This window comes from Anas platyrhynchos, chromosome 3 (assembly GCF_047663525.1).
Source record: "Anas platyrhynchos isolate ZD024472 breed Pekin duck chromosome 3, IASCAAS_PekinDuck_T2T, whole genome shotgun sequence".
Lineage (NCBI taxonomy): Eukaryota > Metazoa > Chordata > Aves > Anseriformes > Anatidae > Anas > Anas platyrhynchos.
Genome location: NC_092589.1, coordinates 115,400,185 through 115,417,167, shown reverse-complemented (window position 1 = coordinate 115,417,167; position 16,983 = coordinate 115,400,185). Strand labels below are relative to the sequence as shown.

Sequence of the window (16,983 nt, the reverse complement as noted above, 5' to 3'; positions counted from 1 at the left end):
CTTCAAAGGGAGAAGGATTGGCCCAGAATCTGTTTTTCCCAAAACATATTTTTTTGTTTTATGCATGCAAATGTTCTTCATAAAATAAGTGGGAAGAGAAGAATGAGACAACTGAAAATCAGTGTTGCTAATTTTCTTTATTAAAGGGGATCCTAAATAGTTGACATTTAGCTTGAAAACAGTGCTGGGAAAAAAAAAAAAAAGGTGACTAAATGAGAATTGGAGACACAGTTCTTTTCTAATATCCAGATTTTTTTTTATTATTTTTTTTTTTTTCTGATTGAAAAAATAAATAATTTCACAGAGTTTGAGGCTAGAAGGACCTTTGGGTTTTTTATTAAGATCTCTTGCAAAGCACAACCCGGCCAGTTTCACCCATTAGCAAATATGTTAGTATTTCAGTCCTTTAGAGTATAAGTTATTTTCAATTTGAGCAGAGAATAGGAGAAACTGAAGTTTCTTTGATGCACAATGCCCCTCTATGGGGGAAATGTGCTGAATGAGAGCTGCTCAGATGATGGCAATAACTGGTCCATATTCTGCACTGCAGAAGGTGAATCCCTGGTGACTCAGTGAGTCAAAGCTGAAAAAAAAATATTCTGAACCTTAACCTGGAGTCAGGATGACCCTAAAAGTGTGAGGAAGGCATCTACGCAGCAATACTTTATCCCTGAGTTCAAGGCATTGGTCCGTCTAATCCAAAATCCAGCTGCTCCCCTGATACTGTGATCAAATATTGAGAGATGAGATTTAATTGCAGTTACTGCCTTACTATTGAGTAGCAAATTCTCTCTGACAGTGAAGGTGGCACAGGCAACCCAGCTCTGTCCTTGTTACAGGACATCAGAGATGACACTAAGGATGTAAAAGTACCTAGACTGTGTCCTTCCCATGCAGCATTATCCCTCTCTAGCCCAGTTTCTCCCATTTCTGCCAGAACTGGATTAAAAACCCCTTTTCTTAGTCCCTTTATAAACACCCCAAGAAGTTAAGTCTGCCTCTGCTCCCTCCTACTTGTTCCTTAAGCAGTGCAGTGCTTTGGCAATGTGGAAACTGAAATTTGTCCAGCTTCCAGCCATTAGACCTCTCCGTGCCTTTGTCAGCAGAGCTCTGCTCACATTGCTCACTCACACCTCACAGATATTTTGCCCGTGGGTGAGTAGCTGCACACATTTAGCCTCCTGGCCTTCTCTCTGATAAGTCAAACAAATAAACTCTTCAAACCTGACATTTTGAGGCTTGTTTGCCAGTCCTTGAGCACTATATTTTTGTTCTCCTTTAACCTCTCCCTGGAATTTCCAAAGACTTTTTTCATCGGGGACACCAGAACTGGGAAAAATGTTCTTAATACTTGTCACAACAGGGTTGTTGCAAAAGAGGGAGTATGACCTCTTTACTACTGCTTGGAAATTTGTTAGGCATCCCAACATAATTTAATCTTTTTGCTGCTGCTCCATTCAGAACACTGAAGTTAAGGCACAATCATGATGATCCCTAAGTCATTTAGTGGGGTTTCAAAAAAAAAATCTCAAAAGCAGAGAAGAAGTGGAATAGACTAAAGACATGAGTCATTTGTAATTCTTATTGTCTCATTATTTATTTTTTTAATATATCTCAGTAATGATTTTTTTGAACACAAAGGACACATGAGAGGGAAACAGCAGTGCCTAGCCAGCAGAACCTGAGGATACCAGAAACATTAAAATAAAAATAAGTTAAGGCTGAGATCTGCTATGTGAACAGAGGGATTTGGGGACCCAATAAGCTTTTAAAATTTCATTCTCAGATTCTGCTGGCTAGGCATTGCTGCTTCCCTCTCATGTGTCTTCGCTGCTGTTTAAGTGAAATAAATTAGTTGGAATTGTTGGAGTGCAATTGGGATTATCCCGCTGTAAAGAAAAGGGGACTTTATTCCACTATACCCCCAGGATTTAAATAAATTAATCTTAAAGTTGGAAGCATCAACAGCCTGTAGAACAATTTTCTTTGCTTAAACATTAGAACACAAGGGGTCCCCACAGCACTGTCACAGAAGCCTAGTTACATGCTCTACCAGAAGCTAACTTTTCCCTTATTTTAATGCAGAAAAATGTAGCTAATTCTTCTTTGTCAGTCCCAGAATCATCTTGATTGCTCTGTGCTAGTAAAACAAAACTTCACACTCAGAGTAAAAACACAGTACCTTAAAAATCAAGATACCAGAGTGATAATCTCATGCTTTAACTATATGGCTTGATAATGTGTAGGGATTTCTTTTTTTTTTTTTCTTTTTTTTTTTTTTTTTTTCAGGGTTCTGATGCAAATCAGCTGCTGCTTGTCTACACTTGGTTAGGGACACCTGCACAAGACTAGCATTGCAAATGTCAGGATTAGGCCCTTGGGGACGTGATCTAGAAGAGATGCTTGTCACTTACATGCTGCTATAGGGTTACGATGATTTGTGAAATGCAAGTTAGGTACTGCCCTTCCTGGGGCACTTGTAGGCCAGTAGTTTTACATTCAGTTGCTTCCTGCCCTCAGGGTCACTTGGACTCCTAGGAGACTTGGAAATGAACCTTGCTTTTGGTGTTTCTCTAACACCTGGATTTTCTTAAAAAATAGCTCCAGTTTGGAGGTGCTCCAGTTGTGTTCTTCATGATAACATTACAAACATTATATTTATTATTGCCTCCACATTAAAACAAAGAAAAGGGAAGGAATAAACATGAGATTTAACCTAAAACTACAACCAAGTCAAAACAAACTTTCTAGAAACTTGAGAATTATATGTTTAGTTTTCTTTCTGAAGACGTTATCAATTCACCTGTTTCAACAGGTTTAATCTGAGAGTAGGACAGATGCTACCACAAAAATGGGATGATGTCTCTTACTTTTGTTGTAGTTACAGTTTATTTCTCTCTAACCTGAAACAAATATTCATGGCTAGTACATTACTGCTTTTACCAATGTAAAGTTTGTGGCTGAAGAGTGCTATCATTCTTATTTTTATATGGGAAGTAGAGAATTTAAATCATTTATGTAAGGTCATGTAGAATAGCTTGGAAAAAAAGACTTGAACTCAGGTCTCCCAAATCCAGGTAACCTCCTGTGAATCATTGTGCTCTGGCTGAGGGAAATTTACCTGGGGAACTGAGGTTTCTGCTCAATTATATAGCAATGTGCTTTTTGTGGAGTTTGACAGGTCTGTCAAAATATCCCTGACCTTTAGAATGAAGCTCTGATTGAGCAGTCCACATCCTAGATGTTTGTAGATGGGGTAGGAAGGGAAGGGAAATTCCTTTAGTGTTGCGTTTTAACATTATTAATATATCTGCCCTGGACAGCTAGGTTAGACTACATACCTAACATTTAGATAGCTGAAGGTAGACAAGGTGAGTCCCACCCATAAGTACCTCAATAGATTTTCTGGTGTCTGGTTTCCTGAGGTTGCTTTGGTTATCTAGTGGCTCTATTTCAGCTCCATGTTACCCTGAGATCTGGCTGCAGTGCTCTTGGGGTTTAGCAACTCCATTGCTCTCAGTGGACATACACAGAATGTATGTACATAGAAAATATGTGCCTATTTAGCCTATTTATGCTCGGTTCTCCTCTGTGTACACAACAAGGTCTTCATTGATTCATTAAGCCAGTGGAAACAGACAGGAGGATTGCTACTTTTCAGCGTGGGCATTTACCTTTATTGTGGGAACATGCTCAAGTCTCTGTTCCAGTGAATATTGAATTATTTATCTAGAGTGGAACATCTTTAATAGCAGAGGTGACTCACCCCAGAAACTACCTTTGTCCCAGAGTTAGGCATCTAAATGGCTTGGATGCATGGGAGCCACACCTCCATCCTTCTCCTTTTGGTGACTAACCACTCATTTGCCTCTCAATATAGATCCTCCTTAGAGCTGGGGATTTTATAGGGCAGAAATATGCCTGGAAATGGGATGTTGCAATGCTCAAATCAGTGATGTACTTGCCCTTTGGGGTGTGAACCCTAAATATCTCAGTAACTTTAAAAGAATGGCGGGTATTATCCTAACATCACTTAGGTGAACTGTGAAATTATAGTCCAAGGGTGGGATTCATCTTGCCCAACTTCACCTACCCGAAAGTTAGGTGTCTAGTCTGAGCTAGTCCTTTAGGTTTCGTGTGTGATTCGTGCAGCAAGAAGGGCATGAGTGGCGTGAGTCACCAGCTTGCATCAGGTGTCGGGCAGCTGGAGGGGATTGCTCTCCAGAGATGCTCTGTACCTCTGGGCAGAGAGGGAGCCTACAAAACCAGCTGAGATGAGACACCTGTCTTTTAAATGGCTACACAGAGGAAATCAAGGCAGCACTCAAATCTCCAGGGTTGTATTGAAATCACGGGGAGAAATATAAACTGTTCAATATGCAGTACAGTGGCAGTAATACATATTGCAGTCGCAGCTCCTCCATGTGAGAAGGATTAATCTATCCAGATTAAAGTTACAATACTCTGTTGAGCCTGCCTGAAAAAAAAATGAGCAGGATGTAGAAAAAAGAGAGTGAAAATATGAATCCTTGGTCTTTAATCAGACTGTCAGACTAGTAGAATGATATTATTTTCTTACCTTAAATTGCTGTTTCTTAGCTGGTTTTCCTCTCCTACCAGAAAACAGTATTGGGTCTCATATAATATCAAACTCTGTGAATCTGGAAGTGATCAGGAAAGGTGGTTTGTTTTTTTAAAGGAGAAATAAATCTCAGATTGTTTGTGTGAGACTGTGAATATTTATGTACTGTTCCCTCTCTTCCCTCATTGCATATTTCACCAAGTTCATTTGCGTGTGTTACAGGATAAATCTTACTGGAGGGCAGTGGAAGAAAGCAGTAAAAAGAAAAAGCATCAATCAGTTGTCCAGGGTAGCAGCAGGAATCATTGTTCATTTTTGTACATGGATCACTGTTTGTTGAACTTGCCTAGGCTTGACAATTAAGAAACTTGCAACTCTGCTGAGGTCAGTCTCAAGTGATTTCAGATGATAGCTACAAATGCCATCGTATTGCTGGACTTCAATGACTTTTCAGTCTTGTTGTCACGGTGCTATCAGTGGTATTCCCTTTTGAAGAGGGCCACATATGTTTTACTTTGGCTTGGACAAAATATTTTGTGATAAAATGTTTATTTGACAAAAAAAAAAAATACCACGGGAGGTGTTGGTATTTTAAATTATGGTCAAATGTGAGTTGAATGTGGTGAATAATGACTTTTGAAAAGAAAAAGTATTTTCTCCTAATCTTGTTGAAACAAAGGATTCTTCTTTTTCTTCCTCTTTTTGAATTTGGAAAAAAAAATGAAAATTTTAATTCAAAGGTTATAAATATTTGGAAAGTCACCTGAAAATCATTGAATATGTAGGCATGACTTAAACAAACAACCTAAAACACAATTTTACTTTTGTTTTTACCTTTGGAAAATTTATGTTATTTTTCTTTAAGACTGTTTTAAAAATGTAAGCAGTTTTACTCTCTTTTAATGTAGATCAAATAGTTTTTATGTTCAATTTGACCAAAGAATCAATTGTTCTTATTGCTTTTATTGTGCTGTCCATGCTTTGCTGTAATAACCAGCAAGTAAAATCCTCATCCTGCAAATGGTTCCACTCAGACACGTAAAACAGGAGTCATCTCACCCAATTTTAGCTATTTTAAATTTAGGTGGCCAGTCTGCCTGTTCTCAAAAGAGAGAGCAAGGCTCCTCTGGTGGTAATTCAGCTTTTCCTGGGCTACTATTTTAAGATGGAATGATTTGCCTTCCAGTGGCTCCTTCAGGCCACAGAGATTGGTGTTTATGTGCTTTGTCTGCTTTGCTATTTCTCCTCATCCCAGCATTAAACAAGGAAGGAAATATTTGAGTTCAAGGAAGGGGAAGAAGAGTCCTTGTCTGACCTCTGCAAATGCAGTGGGTGTGGATGGTCTGAATCAGTTTTAATTTTTCCGAACCATTTTTCTTTTACTACTTTCTAGTTACTTTCCATTTTGCTTCAGCCTTATTTGACCCATAGAAAATAGAGATGGAAACAACCTACGACGCTGGAAGTTTTATGGCCACTATTATTCAGGAGGTCAGATTAAATGATTCTAATAGTCCTTTTTTGGCTTTAAAAGATGCTGGAGAAATCCTAACCCCACTGAAGTCAACAGCAAAACTTTCACAGGCTTCAGTTTGGCCAAAATTTCACCCAAACTATCTACTAATGAATCTTTGAATCTGGCCCTCCTCCTGACTTGCAGGATTGTTCTGTGCATTTACATTTTCCTATGTTTTGTTCATTTCAGTTCAGTGGTATAAATGTTTCAAGACAGAAGGATTTCTCTTTGTCCCCTGGAAATAGTTGCATAGGCTAATAGTTTAAGGAAGTTTTTGCTTGAAGAGTTGAATAACAGAGCCAAATCTGGTCTTGGTTGAACTGGAGTAAATATGGAATAGCTTGTTGACAATGTGGAGTTACTCCTCTTTTATGTCAGTGTAACTGAGAGCACAATTTTGCCAATTATTAGCTTTTGTTACATTATTTGTATTTCTGTGCATGTCAGGATTTGTTAATCTCATTGTTCAACATCAAGTAACCTTTTGCTGAAAACAGAGCGTCATTGTGAATTAGGTATCATCAGCTAAATTGAACCTCACCCCGTGCATTTGACAGATGGTAATACATTCATTAAGTGTTCTGTGGTTGCTTTGAGGTTGGAAAGTGCTATTTTTCTGGCTTCTAACTCAGAATTCTTAAGGAAAGTTGTATAAAAGCATAGTTTTGTGGAGAGGAGGAAACTCACAGAGCTCGTGAGTATTATTATTTTTTTTTTACTGATAGCGTTGTTCACTATTGTTGGGATGACACAGCAGGATTGTGACTGATGTAAATTGTCTTTGGCTGCATAAATAACCCAGAACACAGCAGTGAAGGGTGAGAGAGGAGATTCCACCACGGATTTTGAATATCCACAGGTAAAACTTATTGGAATTTGAATTTATATTCAGTGCATCTCTGTGGAGACAATGCATTGCTCGTGTCCTTTTGCTTAGTGATTTCACTGGCCAGAAAGATGGCTTCTGTGAGTTCAGATATTTGCAGATGTTGCAATAGTAACCTGATGACAGGGCTCCTCTCACAGGGCTGGTTACATTTGGGATCTCTAAGATCACAGTGCGAGTCTACAGGGTGGGGAAGAAATTGGAGGTAGAAATTTCAAAAACAGCAGAGAGCCACATTCTCAGGCATAGTTCCACTTGGTGTTGTAATATTGAATCCTCCACCCTGACATTACCAGCAAAATACAAGGCTGAGATGAGCCGCTTCAGGAAAATTTTTCCATACAGCTGATTTAGGGTCACTCACACCACGAACGGCAGAGAAAAGAAGACTCCACTAACTACAGAGGAACCTCAGGGTCTTCAGTTCAAAACAATTATTTTTATTTATGCACATTAGGGAAGATTAATCCCAACAATTGACTTGGATGGAGCTTCAGCTCTTATCAACCAACCTGTTCTGTTCTTTAATGATGTTACCATGAGGATAAATTGCAAATTAGCTGTCTAGCCACTTCTGACATTTGTTGTGGGTAATATATTCACAAATGGAAAACTACACATTCTTTAGTTAGCCAAATATTTTGAAATGTCTTCATTCTGTCTAGTGTTGTGACTGATATTCACAAGGCCCTAGTGAGTGCCTCCTGCTCTTTGTGTTCTCAAAGGAGACAACATATAGTTGTCGTCCAGATTTTTACAAAATATCCATAGTGTGGCAGGTTCAGATTGAAATCTGTCTTCTGCTTGGTTTGCTCTGCAATGTGAGCCGAGACTGCTCTCAGCAAGGGACCCAAAACCTTCAGAGCTGTAGGATTTTTTGGAGGAGATTATTTCTCAGTCTTTGCTCATGTTTTTTCATCTTTAATGGAGTTTCTTAAATATTGACCAGATAAGAGAGCAAATTACAGTTTTTCGTGCTTTTACCTGTTATCAGCCCTAAATGATGATCCATTGAAATAATCTGTACGAAGAGACGTACAGATTACCCAATACTCCACTGGTGCGATTTAATCTTGGAGGTCTGGGCTGACCACTTTGAAAAGGCATTCAGACCTCAGTCTTCCACTTTTCAGAGAAATACCATTGTTAAAAGCTCAGCTCTTCACACACATTGTTATAATTATTATTTAATTTATTTGGTAAGAAATAAAAATCAGACCTGCTTTTGGTACCTCTCACTTGTGCAAGTCACTGGTGAATTCAAATCCATGAAGCAGTTCTCTCACCCATATCAGTACAAGACACTTCACTCTCTGAGACATCAGGCTCATAAGACTCCTGATTCAATATTTTCAAGATTCTTTTACACATCCTGCTATTTCAAGTGTGGCTTTCTCCGAGGACCTTCTCAAGGAAACTAAGGCTTTACCTCTATTACATAGAGGAATCTGAATACGATAGGGCTCCTAGAAATTAGGATTAGTAATGTGGGTATTTGCATATGGATTTCAAAAAATGTCTTGACAAAATTTCAAGAAATTTTTAAAATTCTTTAAAAAAATCCACCCTGTGCACCTAAATTTTGAAATTGCAACTTTAGGTTTGTAATTCTCTTAGCTTTTCAAAATGCTGTTATTATTCAGTCGGAAGGAAGTCAGTTCTCCCTTGTTTGCTGCCTTTCTATTTTCTGGCTGTTCTGAGACCTTTACTGAGATCAGAAGAGTTCTAATTAATTAAATGGAGTCACAGGTGTCAGAAGTAGTAGTTCTTAATTATCAGAATATGAGATGGTCCCACCTTGTAGTGGCTTCAGTGGGAGATCTCAGGATCCTGTGAGTTCCAGCAGAGCCTGTGAATGAGGTCTCGGATGTGTTGAACCCTGCACATATGTTTATTTCTGGCCTAAAGCAGTTGTAAGCAAGAGCCAAGTATGAATTCAGATAGATGTTTTTCCCACTGTCACAAATAGGCTCCACTCCAGGCATTGTTTTTGAGACAACTATGACACATTTTGATGTATCAGTAAGAGGGGAAAAAAAAAAGCCCCAAAAAGTTCCAGAAAAAGTTACATAAATCCATGTCACCTGGACATGGTCCTGTCTTTATAAACACACATAACCCCAGGGACTAGCATGGTGTATCTAAAGTAGCATTTCCACTGGAAATACTGCACAGATCACTCAAAGAACTAATGATCTTACTGGGCAAAAGGGATGCTGGAAAATACTCGGAGTTAAATCAGTTTTCTAAAATCTGAATGAGCAAAATTGAATTCAATTACAGTAATTTGATTCCATTGTCCCTAAATGAATTCATTGTAAGAGGATATAGTCTGAGGCTGACCAAGAGAAAGAGATCTATTCAACAGGTGTTATGGGTCAAACCAAGACGAGATTGCTAAATCTTTCGAGTGCTGCCACATGGGGTAATATTACACGCAAGGCAGTTACTACCCTTCAGCAGAAGTTGTGTGGTGGAGCACAGCTGCAGATGATTAAAGACAACACTGCCAGGATCTGACGGCAGAACGTCAGTGTCAAAATGCAATTTGAATTGATTAAATAAGGGATGGCAACACTTTTGTTTTATGGATGGCAACACTTCAGTCACTTTAGATGATCTGCGTTCAGAAATAAAATTCTGCTCCTCCCTGCTATGTTTGTCGGGGTGTTTTCAGTTGGATTGCAGTCGTTCCTCTGGTCAATCAATTAAGCCAGGATTTGCCACTGTGTCTAAGAGTCAGCCACAAGAGAGCTGGTGTGGTTCCCTGCTGCTTGGCCAAGAGGCCTTAGTGGGAGCAAGGCACCAGGCAGCTTAATCTGACTTCCACCCCTGGCACAAGGTTTAATGGATGTCAGGGCAGCAGAGAAATCATGTTCTGTGGTGTTCAGCTCTTGCTCTCTCTGTGGCCCCATACATGCCGCCTTTCCCTCCGTGCCAAAAACACAGGAGTGGCTGACAGCAGAGCCAGCAGAGCTACCTGTGCCAGCAACCTGCCCTGTATGGGGCAAACACGGCAGCCCTTTGAAGCTCACGTTGTGCTCCATAAATATATTTATCTCCCTAGGCTTTGTAGTGATACGCTGCATGAGTAACTCGACACATTGAGTAGTCTCCCTAAAGTTTAAATGGCAGTTAGTTACTCAGAGATACAAGATTTTACAGGATTAGGCCTTAAATGCTGACTCTGGGCCAGGTCTGCAGCAGGTATAAATCACGGCAGGTAATTTTCACCAGCTGAAATTCTGGCCTGAAGCCCATGAGTCATGTTGTTATTTTTTCACATTGTAAATTCTTGCTGTTTCTTATTTATATTGTTTTAACAGTTTGGGGCACTTATCAGGGGCCAGGACCCTATCATGCTTGTCACCCTTCAAACAGAGATGCAAAAGATCCTTCTTGCCCCAGAGCGTTTGCTGTTTAAATAACACGTAAGCCTGTGTACAGTCAATGTGTACAGTTCAGTTTTCTATAAGTATATTGTTATTATCAGATTTTTCTACTTTCTTTCTGGTGAAGCATATGAACACAAATTCTGTGCCCAGGCTGATTTTTTCTAGTAAAATTTTTACATGCTGCTGTGCATAAAGTCTAAGTGTAATTTAAGTGTTGAATGCTTTAGAGCCAGCAGCAGTGTGGGACAAAGTCTTTAATAATTGAGGTCTGAAGTCCTATCTCCATTGTGGCACTCCTTTTGAGACATATCAAAGAGAGAATTTGCACCTAAATGAACCTGAAGTAAGGGAAATCTTAATGATGGCTAACTATTTCATCTCCTTTATCTAGCTTTGTATTTAGTTTTTGTTATGTTGCTTTTGTTTCAGTTATAGTGTATCTTACAGCTCAATAGAGTTCTGGTTAGCATCTTTGGAATTGTTGCTGTTGCCTTTAATTGCTCTGGAAGAGTGTTGAATTGTAAAACTACAACTTTTTTTTGTGTGTGTGTGTGTATTTTTCCTTTTGTTTTCTTGCGTGTCACGGCCACTGATGGTGAGTATTTCTAAATAATTCTCACCCTCTCCTAACCACTTATTTGTTCCTTTTTGTCATAGCCCTTGAAAAAGGTTTGGTGAAGGCTCTGAAGAAGCTGGATGACTATCTGAGGACCCCACTGCCAGAGGAGATTGATGCAAATAGCACTGAAGAGGAGAAAGTGTCTAAACGCAAGTTTCTGGATGGTGATGACCTGACCCTTGCTGACTGCAACCTTCTGCCCAAACTCCATGTTGTCAAGGTAAAAGGTGCCACATGATGGACAAAGAAGCCAGGGAAGTTCTCTGGTTCATACATTATGAGGTTTTGTGCTACACACTATGTAATTCCCAGGTATTGACTCACTCTGTGCTCCCTAGCATAGCTGAGCAATTATACAGGTTGAGAAGCAGAGCTTGAAACACGTTTTCATCAGTATTTCTCGTAGGTTCACTTAAGCCACTTTGTATTTAATACATGGGGAAAATGTCCCATCACTGGTTAGTAGCAAAGACAACATTAAGATCTGGGTATCCTGTCTCTGTATTCTCACCCTGCTGCTGGTAAAAGCCATCTTTCATATTAATTACTTCCCATTATTCTTAAGAGAGATGTCAAAACTTTAGTCAGTTCCCACCCATTTGTAACTTAAGAGACATTCCATCTTTTGGTGGAATATTTGTTCCAGCTGGTGTTTCACACAGAGAAGTTAACAAATCAAAGTCAATGCCGAGATCCAGGTTTTACGATGTCCAATGGTCGCTGGTACAGTGCAAATGATGTACATCATCCTGACTTCCAAATGTTACATTTATTTAATTTATCAGATTACATGTTTATTTAGAATAAAGCAAGTACCTGGCAGACCTTGGCAAGCAAGAAAGCTAGGAATTAAAGCCAAGTCATGCATCTAATTTGGCTCGGTGAGCCAAAACATAAACTGATCCTGGAAGCTGACTGCACACATGCAAAAAGAAAAGAAAAAAGGCATAAGTCACCAGGTAAGAAATGTATAATATCCTCACAGGGTTAGCTCTTTTTCTTTTTGGCTCATCTTTGTTGGTGGCTTTGGAGTCAGACAATGCAAAATCACTGTGTGGCCCCTTAATGACTCCTGCTTCCTTTGGATAAAGTGAAAGATGTCAAAAGAGGCTTAAAATATTTCTCAGACAAGCATAACTATAGTATATTATCTGAAAAGTATTTTACAGATGGAAGAAAAGGGTAAAGTATTAAGAGTTTTTCACTTGATGAAAAATGGGTGCTGGAAGTTGTGAAAATCTTGACTTTAGTTGCTCAGCAGGTTTTATCTTCCCCATGTGTGTATGAAATATCATTGAAGGCAAGAATGCTTAATTAAATGCAGTTTAGGACAGCATAAGGCCTCATATACCAAGTAGATGCTGGTAATAAAAACAAATCGTAGTCATTTCTGAGAACATGACTGTCCTAAGAAATCCGAGATGGAAAACAGCTCTACCATGTGCTTTAAGAATAAAGGGGAACTCTGTGGCACATATGTATGTAATTTATGCTCAGGAACAATTTTATACTGTCAGAAAAATTAGAGATTGGAAGCACTCATTAAATCAGCTAATCCATCCCTTCCTATCAGCTAGTTCATTCTGTCACCACAAGATTATTCTATACAGTATATTCTTACAGAAATATTGAAATGTCCCAATCCAACTTAACCAGCCAACTAACTTTAAACACAGATTAGTCCCATTGACTTCAATGGACTATACAGGTGCTTAAAATTAAGTATGCACTTTAATATTTTGCTGAATAAGGGCCTGAGTGTTTTTAGAACTCGAAAATTTCCCTTGATAGACAATTTCCGAGTCTAACAAGTCTTGAAATAATCATTTTCTCCCCCCAGTTTATCCTAATAGTGCTGTTTATAATGTCTAAGTCATCTTGGTTTCTCAGTCATGGTACCCATAACACCCTGAATATTTCCTTTTCAAGAACACAGATAAAGCCTTCCAGCAGCTGTAGGTAGTTATATCCTCTGACTTCGTTGGCCTAATAAAATATATTACATATATAACAAATATAAATATAGTAAATATATAATGTAGTGTAATGTTAAATATAATAACTAATATTAAAATGTTATGTATTAATTGTTACTAATGCCTTTCCCTAAATGTGTTATTATTGTTGTTATTATTATTATTATTATTTGTGATTCAGCTATATGATCCCTTATTTGGCATCTCAGAGTTAAGAAGTGATGCACATAAAGATGATGGAAAACACTAGAAAATAACACAGTAAAGTTAATGAATTTTAGGTACCGTAAAGGGCACAATTTGTAGATAGTTGCCAGGCAATTGTAGTAGAGTGTCCTTATGCCAAGTAGTATGCAAGACACAGGATAACCAATGTTCACTCTTCGAGCCTTTGTATTACAAGCCCATGTGTCCCAAGGCATATAAAAGAAGCATATATAGAATTATAGAATAGTTTGGGTTGGAAGGAACCCTTAAAGATCATGGGCTAGGGCATCTTTCACTAGATCAGGGTGCTCAAAGACCTGTTCAACCCAACGCTTCCAATAATGGAATACACAATTTCTCTGGGCAACCCGCTCTATTATCTTACTACCCATTTTTCTCTTTTGCTGTTAATTATACTACAAGAAAGAGTAAGAAACTCTCTGAAATGAAATCTGGAAATACATTACCAGCAGGACATTTTTTCTCTCCCTCTTTTGTCTTTTGGTTTAGATTGTTGCAAAGAAATACCGCAACTTTGAGTTCCCAACAGAGATGACGGGCCTTTGGCGGTACCTGAAGAATGCATATGCCAGGGATGAATTCACCAACACCTGTGCAGCAGACAAAGAAATCGAGCAAGCCTATGCAGATGTCGCCAAGCGGCTCAGCAAGTCCTAACTGACCCCTGCAGCAGCTCAGCATCCCTGGGGGATTCCCATTTTACAGACACTTCTCCTTGTTGCCTTAAGATATATTTTATCATTATGCTATCTGGTTGGCATCCCTGTGACTTCACCTGTTCAAGTGTATTGGTCAGGACAAATCTGCCTCTCACTGGGGAAAGGAGAAGGCAGCTCTAGTGTAGGGGGTGGAGACCCTTTGAAAACTGAACCTATGATCTGGCACAACTAGTATTACTCATAATCAGTATTTGAAATGAGTCCACTTTATTAGTTCCTTGTTTCATGTTGGGGTATATTAGCACCTGTTTTCTCTGGAGTTTTGAAAATATGATATTAGCTGAAATATCAAGCAAGTCAACTAGGGACATGTAGAACTGGTTCTTTTGCAGGCTATTTGAAGGACACTTTTTTCAGTGCTGTTGAAATTCTTGAGGAAGGAACAAAATATGAGAGAGGGGAAAAAAAAAAAAAAAGTTTGACCCTAAAGGAGTAATGCTCTTAGCAGTTATATTTTAAAAAAATATATCTGAATGCATTTTTTGTCTTAGCAGGCCCAAGAGTTTATAGGGTATTTATTTTTAACTTGGCGCAAGAGGGGGAAGCCTGAGTGAATATGTCAGACTTGCAGATGCTACTTTGCATAAAATTTACATGATGCTTCTGGATTCTGAAGTTTAAAGCAAAAGAGAGTGATTGAGCAATTGAGCAGGCAGCCCTTGGAAGAGCGGTGCTAATGCCAAAGTGCCCAGTGGATCTGCTAGTTTGTAGAGACAGCACTAACGGGGGCAGCATATTGAGTCAAGCCCATAGCCAGAATTGGCACAGCTAACCAAACCACGTAGGATATCATCGTCTTGACTGTACGGCTGCCAGTTCCTTTATACTGCTATCTTGGGAAACGTGGATAGGCAGGAGCAAGCTGTTGCTGCATACGAATTCCAGACAGGGGAAGCACTTTCCTCACTTTGGGCTCCAGATGGGTCACCATCAAGCGCTCATCATCTTATCAGGGAGCTGTACACTCTGATAGCCTCGAAGAGGGCAGGCAAAAGCAGAGAGGAGGCACACTTCCAGCCAGAAAGTTGGCAAGCACACTAGGACAAAGCCACTCATGATGCTTTAGTCCCGCTCCTCCAAGGTTCAGCCATCGAGGTTAAATGATGCTGGATTGGTTTCTGTAAGCTGATTATTTTGTTCTATCTGGAGCATCTGCCTGTAAAAAGCTGCTTTGGGGTAGTGATTATGTGCACATTACTGTAGCAAATCCAGAATGACAGCTCTTTTGCATAAAATTCTCATGCCCTAATATGTATCATGGTGTACATGGCTCTCAGTTTTCAGTTTGGGAACATTTATGATTGTTTTCAAAGATGAAATAAAGCTCAGCTCTCACCTGGTGTGGCTCTCCTTCTGATCAGAGCTGTAGAGAGCTGTGCTGGTTTGAGGGAACCCCCAGACTGGTGAGCTGAGGCCATGGGGAAACCTTACAAGGAACCTCTTTGCAGCCAGAGAGCCAGAGGACTGGAGAGAACAAGTAAACCCAGCCTCTGCTGTGTGACAGCAGTGACGATCTGAAGCCATCTCATGGCTTTGGTGAGACGATTCCACTTTTCACTCTAACCCAGCTGGGAGCAGAGCGCTGCTCATTGACTATGAAGATAGTTTGTGGCTGACTGCTGTTTTGCATGCAGTGATCAATTTCTTCTGAACTTTCCAAAACCTCCGGAGAAAATCCATGAACTCCCAAGTCTTCCCCTAGAATGGGCTATTGTAACAACGGCTAGACTGGAGGGCAAAGGCTTGCACTCTTTAAAATATTGCTGAGAAATCAGCTGGCTCAGAGAACACTAATAGCAGCCAGAAAAATCTAATGAGATTAGAAGTGTCTGCACAAGCACATGTGGCTCGTTAAAAACATTTCTTCATGAGTTTGGAATTATTTGTGATTTTTTTTTTTTTTTTAAATTAAGGCAATTATTTATTTATTTATTTTAATCCACTTGGTCCTTTCCGTCTGTCTTTTGGTTTTTGTTTTCACTCAGCATGCTGAGCAAGATGGCTCTGTCAGTTTAGCAGAGTGCTATTAGCAGTGCTGTGCAAATTTGTTTCAAGTGAAAAGTCTGGTGTCTGATTGATGGTCACTGGGATTTTCTCACTGTCAGTATGATTTGGCGATGAGCATGCCGAACAAAATCTTCCTCAGTTGTCACTCTCCAGGTTTGTGCTTCAGTTAGCGGCTTTGCTTAATCACAGTGGCAGTGATCTTTGAATGAAGATGCAGAGGCAGACACAGCTTCTTGCTCTGTGCTTATTGCATTTAGCGCCCTAAAAAAGATCATACAAACATGCAGCAGATGCAGGCAGGGTAAATGAACCAGCTCAGGGGCTGTCCTGATTTCTTCTGTCTCCAGATCTTCACCAGTTTGCTGAATCCTGTTCTGAAACGCTTGAATCTGTCTTACTTCAGTTTTGCTAGAAGAGGGCCAAATCACAATCAGTTGATCTCAGCAACCTCAAATTACATCTTTTTTTTTTTTTTCTTTTTTTTTTTTTTTTAGAATGATGTTTAAAAATGGTTCAGCTTATACCAAAGAGAAAAGGAGCTGTTGGCACAATGAGCTTTTTGTAAGATGGTTTGCTTTAAAATGTCTTAAAATCTTTTTAGGATTTCATTATAAAACCGAAAATTCCACAAACTACCTTTCTTTCAATCAGTAATACAAAACCAAAATATTTTCACTTTTCTAGCAACACCACACACATGAGAAATCTGGACAAATGTATTGATAGATATGAGAAGATAAAAAATAAACTGTTTTCCCATCAGCTACGGTGCCCATTCTGTGGTTATTCCAGTCTCACCCTGCATCCTGGCTTTGCATTTTATTCATAACTCTATTATAGGCTGATGCAAGATTATGGACAGGTTCAGGCATTCCCTGACCTTTGTTTGGGTTTGAAATCCAGGCTCATGCTTTTAGATCTGTAACTTCTGCTCACCTTTGTGCTTTTTGGCTTCAGCCATAGTCAGAAGCAGGAAATACTGGAAATCCTACATAGAAAAGTGTTTTGCTAAGATTTTGAGCCCAGTTCTCAAGACTGAGGATCCATCACCAGTG

General features: G+C 39.4%; 1 protein-coding gene across 2 annotated transcripts in view; it reads left to right on the top strand.

Moving 5' to 3' along the window:
- CLIC5 (chloride intracellular channel 5) overlaps positions 1 to 16,690 on the top strand; it is a 68,077-nt gene extending 51,387 nt beyond the window's left edge. For both annotated transcript variants that reach the window (XM_027455333.3, XM_027455334.3), the window contains exons 5-6: positions 11,037 to 11,218; positions 13,692 to 16,690. In XM_027455333.3, coding sequence (XP_027311134.3) covers positions 11,037 to 11,218; positions 13,692 to 13,859 — 350 coding nt within the window. In that variant the 3' untranslated portion in view covers positions 13,860 to 16,690. The remainder of the gene's footprint in view (positions 1 to 11,036; positions 11,219 to 13,691) is intronic.
- Positions 16,691 to 16,983: the final 293 nt, after the last annotated feature.